Here is a 14,870-nt window from a genome sequence, read left to right as displayed (position 1 = left end):
GAAAAGATGGAAGCATTTTATGTGCCTATCAGAGCGCACTATGATGGGAGAAGTGTGCCACTGGTGGAATTAGTGACATGAGAAGACCACAGTATATACATCTTTCCTGAAAAGGTGGTTAATTTGTAGAATGACCTCCCAGTGGAGAAGAAAACTATAATTGAATTCGAGAAAGCTTGGGATAGGTACACAAGATCTCTAGAAGAGGAGATAGTAGATGGCATGGATGGACAGACTAGATAGGACATATGGAGGCATATTTTCAAAGCACTTAGCCTCCCAAAGTTCCATAGAAACCTATGGAACTTAGCCTCCCAAAGTGCTTTGAAAATATGCCTCTCGGTCTTTATATGCCTTCATTGTTCTGTGTCTCTATGGTACAGTTGTCATCATAAGGAAACATTATGCCTTACCTGATTATTTTCTTTCCTTTTAGTCACAGCCTATGAATCCAGAAACTGATGGGTTATGACCATCTACCAGCAGATGGAGATAGAGAGCACAACTGAACTCTGTCTTATAGGAAAGGTGAGGCTTCTAGTCAGTTAGTATTCTCATAATAAAGCAGAAGAAAAAAAACAGCAATAAAGCAGAACACTCCTTCCCACAGGTAACAGCATCAACTAACAATATTATAAAAGCTACAAACTTGAACTTGGAGATGCTAACAGAGAAAGAAACTGAGAATAAAGAACTGAGTTGGATTCTGGATTCATATACTGTGACTAAAGGAAAGAAAATTATCAGGTAAGACAATTTTTCCTTCCTCGTCATCAACAGCATATGAATCCAGAAACTGATGGGATGTAACAAAGCAGCATTCAGGTAGGATAGGCAGATGAGAGCAGTTGAAAGAACTGAAGAAACAAAGGATGAGTCTGACTGCAAAGTTGAAGACAATGAAAAGCTGGAAAGAACTTCCACAAAAGTGAAGAAAAGAAAACAAGAGTGGAAGAAGTACTTCCAAGTACAACTGAAAGTCCAAAGTCTTCAAATCAAAATTTATTCTCCAATAAAAATAACATACACTGTTCAGACCCTACACGGTCCGTGTTTTGGCGTTGTGTCTTCTTCATGGGTCATAACTTGATGGGTAGCTATGTGGAGAATAACCATATTATCAGTAACAGGCACAACGAAGCAACATCTGTTTGTGCAGCAATTCATACCCAAGATAAACACACCCTAGCTGAGTAAGAATTACAAATAGGGGCTTAATGAGATAAATGCAGCCACCTCAAAGGACAACTTCAATGAAGATTCTAATTTCCTATTTTGGATATCTTTTAAAGCTAAGCCGCCTTCTACAGAAAGGGTCTTCTTCTTAGTCACAGCTGCCACGAGTCATCCACTTTAGGCAGCTTCAGCTTCTCCAGTTCATCCTAGGAAACAGGATAAAGACATGCCATACCTCTAGCCACTCTGAGGCTAGAATCTGGTGTCTCCTACTGCACTGTTATCAGCTCTTGCATTGTCTTATGAACTGGAAAGGACGTAGGCAGATGCTTAGTGCTGGCCATCATAGGATTAGCAGAAGGAGTCTGAGAAGCAGATGATGAAATATTCAAAACTTCAAGAGCCTTGTTATAAAGGAAGACAACTCTTCCCTATGAAATATGGAAACTGCTGTAGGGTCATCAGTTTCATCCATAGAAAGCTCTCAGTCTTCCAGCATCTCTAGCAAGGCTGAAGTCACAGAGACTTCAGATAGCCCCCTTATGAACCAGAAGGGGAAGAAGGAGAAACACAGCTCAACACCAAGGCAGATTCCACTCTTCTCTTAGGATTCAGGCAGGGAAAGGCAACATTGTCAGACTGCTTCTCTCCTGAGATAAAACACTGCTTCACTAGAAAGGCATGATGCATAAGGAGCACAAACTCAGAAGAAAAAGGGACCCGAGAGGAAGGATCAGGAGAAAGACCCAGCAACACCAGAAGCAAGCTGAGTGTGAAAAGACAAGCCAGATGGTGCAGGCAGTGTCACATTACCAACTGAGCACTCAGTGGCAGAAGGGGAACCGCAGTGCTCCAAGATGGCTGCCAAAGACTGCTTGAAAGCAGAGCCTTAAGTTAGATTTGCACGGGAACCTGATGCGCCTACCTTTATTCTCCAGGGATAAAGGTTGACTGAGGCACCAACCATAAGCTCCAACGCAGAGAAAACCGTGTCACCACCAAAACCACTGCCACAATAAGCCAGCTTGTGAAAGGAGAGCAGAGAAAAACAAGCCACGGCAAGCCAGAAGCCGACAGCAACTAAAAATTTAAAACTGTATTCATTGTTGTTCGTGCTGAAGTAGTAATCCCCTTTCTTTGACAGTGTAAAGATGGATTTTAGTAAATACAATCTCAACCCCAACACAGAATAGCCGCACACAGTCAAAGTACTGTACTGTGAAAATGAGAGGTTAAAAACTCTTTTGTCTGTACTTCCCTTTTTTTTAATGAGACTTGTGAGGAAGGAGAAGGTAGAATGCAGCGGCAAGGAAGGGGAAGGGTGAAAGGGCCCTGGCACCACCAGGTGTACCTCAGAAGGCACCAGTCAACAGCCTTACACCCTCAGGTTCAACTGAATTACTATTTTAAAACTGGAGCCAGAGCTGAAGAACTGGAAACTGATGAGACTGTCCACCGTCTGCTGCAGATAGAGTAACTGAACTCTGTCTTATAGGATGTTGAGACTTCTGGTCAGTTAGTATATCTCTATCTCCACCTGCTGGTAGATGGTCATAACCCATCATTTTCTGGATTCATACACTGTTGATGACAAGGAAGCTGCAGTTTGGTTATCATTTGGATCTTGATATCAAGCGAATGCTACATACCTGTAGAAGGTATTCTCCGAGGACAGCAGGCTGATTGTTCTCACTGATGGGTGACGTCCACGGCAGTCCCTCCAATCGGAAACTTCACTAGCAAAGGCCTTTGCTAGTCCTCGCGCGCCCATGCGCACCGCGCATGCGCGGCCGTCTTCCCGCCCGAACCGGCTCGTGTTCGTCAGTCCCGTATGTAGCAAGACAAAGACAAGGGAAGACACAACTCCAAAGGGGAGGCGGGCGGGTTTGTGAGAACAATCAGCCTGCTGTCCTCGGAGAATACCTTCTACAGGTATGTAGCATTCGCTTTCTCCGAGGACAAGCAGGCTGCTTGTTCTCACTGATGGGGTATCCCTAGCCCCCAGGCTCACTCAAAACAACAAACATGGTCAATTGGGCCTCGCAACGGCGAGGACATAACTGAGATTGACCTAACAACTTATCCAATTAACTGAGAGTGTAGCCTGGAACAGAATAAACATGGGCCTAGGGGGTGGAGTTGGATTCTAAACCCCGAACAGATTCTGAAGTACTGACTGCCCGAACCGACTGTCGCGTCGGGTATCCTGCTGCAGGCAGTAATGAGATGAGAATGTGTGGACAGATGACCACGTCGCAGCTTTGCAAATCTCTTCAATAGTGGCTGACTTCAAGTGGGCTACCGACGCTGCCATGGCTCTAACATTATGAGCCGTGACATGACCCTCAAGAGCCAGCCCAGCCTGGGCGTAAGTGAAGGAAATGCAATCTGCTAGCCAACTGGATATGGTGCGTTTCCCCACAGCCACTCCCCTCCTGTTGGGATCAAAAGAAACAAACAATTGGGCGGACTGTCTGTTGGGCTGTGTCCACTCCAGATAGAAGGCCAATGCTCTTTTGCAGTCCAAAGTGTGCAGCTGACGTTCAGCAGGGCAGGAATGAGGACGGGGAAAAAATGTTGGCAAGACAATTGACAGGTTCAGATGGAACTCCGACACAACCTTTGGCAAGAACTTAGGGTGAGTGCGGAGGACTACTCTGTTATGATGAAATTTGGTGTAAGGGGTCTGGGCTACCAGGGCCTGAAGCTCATTGACTCTACGAGCTGAAGTAACTGCCACCAAGAAAATGACCTTCCAGGTCAAGTACTTCAGATGGCAGGAGTTCAGTGGCTCAAAAGGAGGTTTCATCAGCTGGGTGAGAACGACATTGAGATCCCATGACACTGTAGGAGGTTTGACAGGGGGCTTTGACAAAAGCAAACCTCTCATGAAGCGAACAACTAAAGGCTGTCCTGAGATCGGCTTACCTTCCACACGGTAATGGTATGCACTGATTGCACTAAGGTGAACCCTTACAGAGTTGGTCTTGAGACCGGACTCAGACAAGTGCAGAAGGTATTCAAGCAGGGTCTGTGTAGGACAAGAGCGAGGATCTAGGGCCTTGCTGTCACACCAGACGGCAAATCTCCTCCATAGAAAGAAGTAACTCCTCTTAGTGGAATCTTTCCTGGAAGCAAGCAAGATGCGGGAGACACCCTCTGACAGACCCAAAGAGGCAAAGTCTACGCTCTCAACATCCAGGCCGTGAGAGCCAGGGACCGGAGGTTGGGATGCAGAAGCGCCCCTTCGTCCTGTGTGATAAGGGTCGGAAAACACTCCAATCTCCACGGTTCTTCGGAGGACAACTCCAGAAGAAGAGGGAACCAGATCTGACGGGGCCAAAAAGGAGCAATCAGAATCATGGTGCCTCGGTCTTGCTTGAGTTTCAACAAAGTCTTCCCCACCAGAGGTATGGGAGGATAAGCATACAGCAGACCTTCCCCCCAGTCCAGGAGGAAGGCATCCGATGCCAGTCTGCCGTGGGCCTGAAGCCTGGAACAGAACTGAGGGACTTTGTGGTTGGCTCGAGATGCAAAGAGATCTACCAAGGGGGTGCCCCACACCTGGAAGATTTGTCGCACTACTCGGGAATTGAGCGACCACTCGTGAGGTTGCATAATCCTGCTCAGTCTGTCGGCCAGACTGTTGTTTACGCCTGCCAGATATGTGGCTTGGAGCACCATGCCGTGATGGCGAGCCCAGAGCCACATGCTGACGGCTTCCTGACACAGGGGGCGAGATCCGGTGCCCCCCTGCTTGTTGATGTAATACATGGCAACCTGGTTGTCCGTCTGAATTTGGATAATTTGGTGGGACAGCCAATCTCTGAAAGCCTTCAGAGCGTTCCAGACCGCTCGCAATTCCAGAAGATTGATCTGCAGATCGCGTTCCTGGAGGGACCAGCTTCCCTGGGTGTGAAGCCCATCGACATGAGCTCCCCACCCCAGGAGAGACGCATCCGTAGTCAGCACTTTTTGTGGCTGAGGAATTTGGAAAGGACGTCCCAGAATCAAATTGGACCAAATCGTCCACCAATACAGGGATCTGAGAAAACTCGTGGACAGGTGGATCACGTCTTCTAGATCCCCAGCAGCCTGAAACCACTGGAAAGCTAGGATCCATTGAGCAGATCTCATGTGAAGGCGGGCCATGGGAGTCACATGAACTGTGGAGGCCATGTGGCCCAGCAGTCTCAACATCTGCTGAGCTGTGATCTGCTGGGACGCTCGCACCCGCGAGACGAGGGACAACAAGTTGTTGTATACACCAAACTTTGATCAAGGGAAATTCTATAATGAAGTTATAGAAAATGGTGTGATTTGCAAGTTGACTCACTGTTAGTGGAGGAAATGGTAGCTAGTAACACAGGAAAGTGAAAATAGATAGTTATCACCTGGTCTGACCATACTCCAGTTTGGTTGGAGTGGGAAGGTGAACAGGAAGAGGGGGAGGACAACACTAGAGACTAGAGGATTCTCAAATAGTGCTTCAAACAGAAAGGGATATAAAGGAATATCTGGAGTTTAATGACACACAGGAACGTAAGAATAGCCATACTGGGTCAGACCAATGGTCCATCTAGCCCAATATCCTGCTTCCAGCAGTGGCCAATCCAGGTCACAAGTAGCTGGCAGAAACCCAAACAACATTTCATTCTACCAAACCCAGGGCAAGCAGTGGCTTCCCCCATGCCTATCTCAATAGCAGACTATGGACTTTACCTTCAGAAACTTGTCCAAACCTTTTTAAAACCAAGATATGTTAACCGCAGTTACCACATCCTCCGGCAAAGAGTTCCAGAGCTTAACTATTCTTTGCACAAAACAATATTTCCTCTTATTTGTTTTAAAGGTATTTCCACGTAATTGTCCCTTAGTCTTTGTACTTTTTGAAAGAGTGAAAAATCGATTCACTTTTACTCGTTCTACACCACTCAGGATTTTATAGACCTAGATCATATTCCCCCCTCAGCCATCTCTTTTCCAAGCTGAAGAGCCATAACCTCTTTACCCTTTCCTCATATGGGAAGAGTTCCATCCCCTTTATCATTTTGGTCGCTCTTCTTTGAACCTTTTCTAATTCCGTTATATCTTTTTTGCGATACAGCGACCAGAATTGAATGCAATATTCAAGGTGAGGTCACACCACGGAGCGATACAGAGGCATTGTAATATTCTTGGTCTTATTTTGCATCCCTTTCCTAATAATTCCTAGCATTCGTTGGCTTTTTTGGCATGCTTGAAGGTGGTAATTAGGGGAAAATTAATATCAACAGCAGCCCAGAAAAGGAATGGGAAGACTGAGGAAGAGGAGCATCTATGAAAGAAAACTGTGGAACTGGAACAGGAGATAGGGTCAGGAAAAATATTAGAGGGAAACTGCATGCCCTTCAAATGAAGAATAATCATAAATTGAATCAACTGCAACAGCAACATTTTGAGGAAGGGAACAGAAGATCTAGACCAGGGGTTCTCAACGCAGTCCTCATGACACACCAGGCAATCAGGTTTTCAGGATACTCACAAGGACTATGCACAAGATAGATTTGCATACAATTGAGGTAGTGCATGCACATTTCTCTTATGCATATTCATTATGGATATCTTGAAAGCCAGACTGGCTCGGTGTGTCCCAAGAACAGGGTTGAGACCCCTAGTCTAGACTGCTAGTCTAAAAATTAAAGCTATGGGATTTTAGAAATCACATAGAAACACAGAAAAAACTGAAGGCAGATAAATACCATATGGTCTATCCAGTCTGCCCATTCATGCAAACGAATAAGGAATTAGGGAAATGCATTGGGGACAGGTTGTAGAGTTTTACAGAGAGTTATCGATACCTGAACAGCCCTCTACTGAGGAGGAGACTGAGAATTTTCTATGGGGCATAGATCTTTTGTGGGCTCAGAGAAAAGGAGAATTACAAACTATCAGCCCCATTCAGTTTGCAGAAATTCTTTGGACAGTCAAAGATCTTACAGTTGGAAAAGCACCAGGAGTAGATGGCTTTGTAGCAAAATTCTACAAGAAGTTTAAGGACTATTTGCTAGCTCTATAGCTCCCAGGGTCTATAAAGTTAGTTTGGATCACGATTCTTCCAAAAAGGGTAAAGATCCCACAGTTTGTGCGTCCTACAGATTTATTTCTCTCCTACGAATAGACTTTAAGCTATTCACATGAGTCTTGGCCAGCCAGATATTACATTTGCTGCCCCGATTGATCCATCCTGATCAGGCTTGTTTTGTACTAGAAGGCTTGGCCTCTGCTAACATCAGAGGACTTCCAAATCTAATGCATAGATGTGGATGTGAGGAAAGCATTTGACAGAGTGCTTTGGCTTTACATGTTTAATAACTTGGAGAAATTTGGGCTGGGGCCTAGGTTGATGCAATGATTTGAGAGCTACATAAGGAGCCTTCAGTGAGGGTAAGGAGGCTATTCCAATGTAACCTGCTGCTATGAGGCATATGATAGGGATGTCCAGTACCCCCCTTACTGTTCTAGCACTAGAACCTCTAACCCAGAGTTCATTCCCATGGGGGTATTTAGGGGACAAGGAGTACATCACCTTATTGTTTACAGATGCTATTTTGTTTACATTGGCTGACCTGCACACCTCTTTACTGGCAGTGATAGAGGACTTGAAGAGCTTTGGGAAGAGTATCAGGATTTAAGGCAAAAATGACTACAATCACAAACTTTAAATGCCATGTAGACCAAGCAATGGGAAGTGGTTTGTGAAAGTGCTTTTTCCCTTTCATCGGGAAAAGGACACATTTGTTACATGGAACTGCTGTATAAAATAAATGTTATCCTATTGTTAGAAGAAATATCTAAGGAACTGGGTTAGTGGGCTAAAATACAAATCTTATGGCTTGGCTATGCAGCTATAAAAATAATGGTTCTCCCAAAGTTTGTGTGTTTGTTCCAGACTTTAACTGTAGTGCCAAATCAAATGTTGGATTTTTGAATTCATCTGGGGGCTGCAGAGAAAAGTGATGTTTAGGGGTAAGGATTAGAATTGTATATGAAATTCCCAAAACAATGGGTGGTGATACAGCAGGACACAAGAGGGGAGGGTCCTCTTAAAGAAGGGATGTGGTAGAGATTGGGAACAAGGATCTCTAGAAGGCATAGCTCCTCTATGAGTAACTGGGGATATGTGGAAAACTAATCATGTACTTTTGGGGAACAAAGGTTTTCCGGGTTGTTCCAATACAGAACAATATAAACTTTCCTCAGGGCAAGAGGCAAAGAGTGTTTAGAGAGTGGGTGGATAGTGGGTTACAGTTTAAAGGCAGCAGATTCATCAGGGTAGGCTGCACACCTTTAGGGTGGTGTAGAAAATTTTTCAATTGGAAGACAGAGATTACCATCCTTACCTGCAACTATAACATTTTGTGGGAGCTGCCAAAATGTGGAGTTCTACAGAAAGATCTAATGCCCTCTGAAAAAATAATGAAGGCAGGCAGAAAGGGGGGATTTTTAAAAATGCTGGGTCCCAGGCCTAATGTAAAGGGTAAACACTTAGGGCCATATTCTATAAATGGCCCCTGAAAAATAAGTGCCAAAAAACCATGCGCTTAGCGCGATTCTATAAACTACACCTAAAGTTAGGCATACTTTATAGAATATGTGCATGTTTCATTCTTGCAACTAAAATTTAAGCGCACCCATTTAGGCCACCTAAAACTAGGCCTAAATAACTGCACCTAACTTAGGCACAGATCGGGTGTATTCCATAATAGTGCACAAAGTTTTTTTAAATGCCCATGCCCCCCTCTTCAGCTGTACATATTAGAATTTATGTTCACCACATTATGGAATTCGACTAGAACGTTGTGCATGTAAATTCTAATTAAAGACCATTAGTGACGCTAATTGGTTAAGTACCAATTATCAGTGCTGACTGGCTTGTTAATCAATTAAGTTGTGCGCACAATTTGGCCATGTGGCCAAATTATCAAGCACAACTTAAGGCACTATTTATAAAATTTGGGAGTTATTGGATTAGGAAAAAAAGCAATACTGGATTGGGAAGATGATTTGTGGCAGCCACTTAGTGAGTCAGTGGAAGCAAAATTATGAAATTTGATCTCCGTAGGTTTATCTTTACTACAAATTGATAAATCATTTTTTTTAGTATACACACATGCCATTGCTGGAAAATGGGTATAAGATGGTAGTATACACTAGATCCACTGCATAAAATATATCCAAATGTGAGTTATAAATGCTGGAGAAATTGTGGAGATAAGGAAAATTATTGCATATATGGTGGAATAGCCTAACTCATCAATAGCGGGCACAAAGCAGTATGAGGAGGGAAATGCCACAGAAAGCTGTACCACCTTCAGTCTCATTGTATCCTGCAGAATTAATTGGATTTTCTCATAAGCAGAATGAATTGGTGGCATATCAAATTTATAATAAACTATAAACCAAATGTTTAATCAGGCAACCTATGAATTTTGAAGACAGGCATAAAAAGGATTCAAATCAAAGAATGTGCTTATCAAAGTTATACGAAACAGAGGAGTAGTGAGACCAGCAGGAAACCTTCAGGAACAACAGGACGACTAAGTAATAGAAAAAAAATTTATTGACAATGCCCGACACGGCACCGTGTTTCGGCTAGATGCCTGCTTCAGGGGCCTAAATAAATAAAAAACGTAAATGAAACATAAATACTGAATAATAAAACAAGGGATAATAAAATAACAATGAATAATGACATTACATATTGGACAGAACATATTTGATAACACATATTTTCTTTCTATTACTTAGTCGTCCTGTTGTTCCTGAAGGTTTCCTGCTGGTCTCACTACTCCTCTGATTCGCTTCTCTACACGTAGTGGATCACAGTCCTCCGCTTCTGCGGTTCCCTTACCCTTATCAAAGTAATAGACATAACTGTGGTCCACAGAAGTACTAGAGGTTAGACAAGACCAAGGAAAAAATAAAATCTAAAGCCCTTCCAAACTAAAGAAAGTGAAGCAAGCCAGAGGCAGGGCAGGAGGTCTAACCCTATAAAATGTAAAAGTGATTCATGTTCTTACTTCAACATGCTCTTTAAAATGAAAAATTGTTGATTCATACACACCTGCCACCAGTTTGGATCTTCTCTATTAACGATTTGAAGAACTTCTCCTTTCTGAAATTTCAATCCTGCTTCCTTGCATGGAATCAGGTTGTCATTGTATGGGTCATAATCAAAAAGACACTTTACAAATACCTAAAACAAATTATAGAATGCAAAAGCTGTTAAAGCACTGAGCACTACAGAGGAAAAAATATTAAAAGGAATGTGGATATTAGTCTTAGTAGCACAGAGGACAATTCTATAAGAGGGCACCTATTCTACAAATAGAAAGTAGACACCTTCCCCATATAGGATACCAGCTAACAAGACATGCAGGTACGAATGTGGTTAGCAAATGCTTATGTCAGCTATAGAGCTTGTGTAAATGGCTGTGCCTAAATACTAGAGATAAGTGCAAAACACAGTATTCTATAAATTACGCATGGTCAATGAGCATCCCACCCACATACAGTGGTGGAAATAAGTATTTGATCCCTTGCTGATTTTGTAAGTTTGCCCACTGACAAAGACATGAGCAGCCCATAATTGAAGGGTAGGTTATTGGTAACAGTGAGAGATAGCACATCACAAATTAAATCCGGAAAATCACATTGTGGAAAGTATATGAATTTATTTGCATTCTGCAGAGGGAAATAAGTATTTGATCCCTCTGGCAAACAAGACCTAATACTTGGTGGCAAAACCCTTGTTGGCAAGCACAGCGGTCAGACGTCTTCTGTAGTTGATGATGAGGTTTGCACACATGTCAGGAGGAATTTTGGTCCACTCCTCTTTGCAGATCATCTCTAAATCATTAAGAGTTCTGGGCTGTCGCTTGGCAACTCGCAGCTTCAGCTCCCTCCATAAGTTTTCAATGGGATTAAGGTCTGGTGACTGACTAGGCCACTCCATGACCCTAATGTGTTTCTTCCTGAGCCACTCCTTTGTTGCCTTGGCTGTATGTTTTGGGTCATTGTCGTGCTGGAAGACCCAGCCACGACCCATTTTTAAGGCCCTGGCGGAGGGAAGGAGGTTGTCACTCAGAATTGTACGGTACATGGCCCCATCCATTCTCCCATTGATGCGGTGAAGTAGTCCTGTGCCCTTAGCAGAGAAACACCCCCAAAACATAACATTTCCACCTCCATGCTTGACAGTGGGGACGGTGTTCTTTGGGTCATAGGCAGCATTTCTCTTCCTCCAAACACGGCGAGTTGAGTTCATGCCAAAGAGCTCAATTTTTGTCTCATCTGACCACAGCACCTTCTCCCAATCACTCTCGGCATCATCCAGGTGTTCACTGGCAAACTTCAGACGGGCCGTCACATGTGCCTTCCGGAGCAGGGGGACCTTGCGGGCACTGCAGGATTGCAATCCGTTATGTCGTAATGTGTTACCAATGGTTTTCGTGGTGACAGTGGTCCCAGCTGCCTTGAGATCATTGACAAGTTCCCCCCTTGTAGTTGTAGGCTGATTTCTAACCTTCCTCATGATCAAGGATACCCCACGAGGTGAGATTTTGCGTGGAGCCCCAGATCTTTGTCGATTGACAGTCATTTTGTACTTCTTCCATTTTCTTACTATGGCACCAACAGTTGTCTCCTTCTCGCCCAGCGTCTTACTGATGGTTTTGTAGCCCATTCCAGCCTTGTGCAGGTGTATGATCTTGTCCCTGACATCCTTAGACAGCTCCTTGCTCTTGGCCATTTTGTAGAGGTTAGAGTCTGACTGATTCACTGAGTCTGTGGACAGGTGTCTTTCATACAGGTGACCATTGCCGACAGCTGTCTGTCATGCAGGTAACGAGTTGATTTGGAGCATCTACCTGGTCTGTAGGGGCCAGATCTCTTACTGGTTGGTGGGGGATCAAATACTTATTTCCCTCTGCAGAATGCAAATAAATTCATATACTTTCCACAATGTGATTTTCCGGATTTAATTTGTGATGTGCTATCTCTCACTGTTACCAATAACCTACCCTTCAATTATGGGCTGCTCATGTCTTTGTCAGTGGGCAAACTTACAAAATCAGCAAGGGATCAAATACTTATTTCCACCACTGTATATGCCTACCTGTAAAACAGACATTATATAAGATATGTGCATATATATAGAATAGCACAGGTGGATTTTTGCATTTATGCACTCATATGCCAGAATTCTAAACATTTACATGTGAAATTGGTGCATAAATGTTGGCACCTATTATATAGAATTATCCCCATACCAACCTTCCAAATCAGAGCTAAAATCAAGGGCTAATTTTTGAGAAACATTAATCCTGCCCTAACCCAAATTGCTATGTGAGCCACTAATTAAAAAAAGCTTAGGGCTCCTTTTACCAAGCTGCGGCAAAAGGGGCATTGGCACGGGTTTTTTTTTTGATGCGTACAGAGGCCCCCTTTTACAGCAGTGGGTAAAAGGTAGGTCTTTTTTTTCAGGAAATGACCATGCGGCAAGAGAAGCACTTGTCGCACGGCCATTTCAGGGGAGGCAGGGAGGAGCAAGAGCACTTACCACCACCCATTGAGGTGACAGTAAGGACTCCCGCGTTAACCCAGCAGTAACAGATTACCAATGGATACACACCGGCACTACAAAATAAAAATATTTTTGTAGTGCCAGATAGGACGTGCACTGGAGATGGGAGCTACCACTGGACTGTTGCGGTAGCCCAGCGGTACTTCCTTTTTAGCAGGCGGTAAGCTCACATTGGGCTTACCGCCACTTTGTAAAAGGGGCCCGTAATGTATTAAAACAAAGTGAGATGAACTAAATTTTTTATAGTTGTATTAATATTGTCTTGTAATGCTTCTTCTTAATTTGTTATGTAAGCCGCATTGAACCTGAACTTTCTTGGGAAAATGCGGGTAGAAATGTCATAATAAATACATATATACATTTAAAAAAGGTGGGCTGGTATCATTCAAGGCATAGCTCAGTATTTCAGGCTGCTGATCAATACAAAGGTCCTCCTTGCCAACACATCACACCCAGTGCCATTACTGAATGTTTTATGTGAATGCCACTCTTCAACGTTCAAACTTCACAAAACCATGTGGTTATAACAAAAACAATAAAAGACTTTTTCAAAAATGTTACTTTAACAATGCCTTTGATGCTATAAAGTAGTCGCATATATTTACACTTTTACACATACATATAGGCAAACCAAGGATGTCTTAACAGTAATTCCATTAAGCTGTACTATTGTCTAGGCTGAAAGAAAACCAACACCTATCAATTTAACCTTCTGACTGGCTAACACAGGGGTGGACAATTACGATCCTTGACAGCCACAACCCAGTCAAGGTTTCAAGATTTCCACAATGAATATGCATGAGATTGATTTACATGTACTGCATCCATTGTATGCAAATAGATTCATGCATATTTATTATAGAAATCTTGAAAACCCAACAGCGTTGTGACCCCTGAAAACCATGGTTACTCACTCCAGTGATGAGTTTTCTTCTTCGTGTAACTGAGGAAAAGGCAACCTACCACAAAGTCTCCTCAAACTTCATATTATGCATTTGTAATCAAGCCAACAAAATCTATGCCGATATTTTGTTAAGAAAATACAAAACAAAAAGCCTCGGTCTGTGCGTTAATGCAGGAAAATGCGTACAAGGTACATACAAGATGGTACTATACTCCAGAGAGGCTAAAAAAGATGTACCCAGGAGCATCAGACGTGTGTTGGAGATGTAAAAACCAGACAGGCACATTTTTTCATGTGTGGTGGACATGGGGGGGAGGGGGGGTGGTACCATTCTGGGAGGCAGTGATGAGAGCGCTGGCCCGAACTACGGGAGTATCCTTGGTGTGTGGGCCATGACAGTGTTTATTGGGAATGTATAATGAGAGAGAAGTGTGGGAGGAGAGCAAATTGATGTGGTGGGGGTTAGCAGCAGCCAAGAGCCTCCTCGATCGCTGCTGGAAATCAGTAGACTCCCCAAAAATTGAGGATTGGAAGATTAAGATGAGACTTTTGTGGCATATGGAGCGTCTAACTGTATACAGAAGGGAGGGAGATCTTCGACGTAAAAGGGGATGGGCAAGACTTCAACAAATGATTGAGGGATTATAGGAGGGCAAGGATATATTCCAGGGAAGGGGATAGGTAGGAAGGGGGTGGGGAGGGATTAACTCAGGAAAAATGGAATGCAGGAGAGGGGGGGGGGAAGGTTGAGGGAGGGGAGGGGGTAATGTTGATTCCACCACCTGTGGTAGGGAAGGAGTAAAACAAAGGTGGGAATAATATAGAGTGGAACATGGAAGGTGGGGAAAACAATAAGAGAATGAAGTGAAAATAATAAGATATGTTAATGTTGATAAAATAAGTCAGTATAACAGCCAATATACTGGAAAGATGTAAAGAAATGGAACTATATATAGTGGAGAATACTAGAGGGACTGTCTACTCAATTGTTTCAAAATGTGTTCAAAGGTTGTAAAATATTTCAAACAATCAATAAAAATTTAAAGTAAAAAAAAAAAAAAAGAAAATACAAAACAACACACAGACAAAAATTGTATCTTCTTTAAATACATTTTTTATATATATTAATAAATTAAGCTCAGAAAAAGTAAAGATGAGTGCTCC

The 14,870-nt window shown here is 43.2% G+C and overlaps 1 protein-coding gene across 9 annotated transcripts in view; it reads right to left on the bottom strand.

Annotated features, from left to right (window-relative positions):
• MPP6 (membrane palmitoylated protein 6) overlaps positions 1 to 14,870 on the bottom strand; it is a 251,026-nt gene that overhangs the window by 60,967 nt on the left and 175,189 nt on the right. For all 9 annotated transcript variants that reach the window (XM_030201982.1, XM_030202000.1, XM_030201991.1 and 6 more), the window contains one exon: positions 10,283 to 10,414. In XM_030201982.1, the coding sequence (XP_030057842.1) occupies positions 10,283 to 10,414 (132 nt within the window). The remainder of the gene's footprint in view (positions 1 to 10,282; positions 10,415 to 14,870) is intronic.

The sequence above is a fragment of the Microcaecilia unicolor genome, chromosome 1, assembly GCF_901765095.1.
Source record: "Microcaecilia unicolor chromosome 1, aMicUni1.1, whole genome shotgun sequence".
NCBI lineage: Eukaryota > Metazoa > Chordata > Amphibia > Gymnophiona > Siphonopidae > Microcaecilia > Microcaecilia unicolor.
This window is presented reverse-complemented; position numbering and strand designations above follow the sequence as displayed.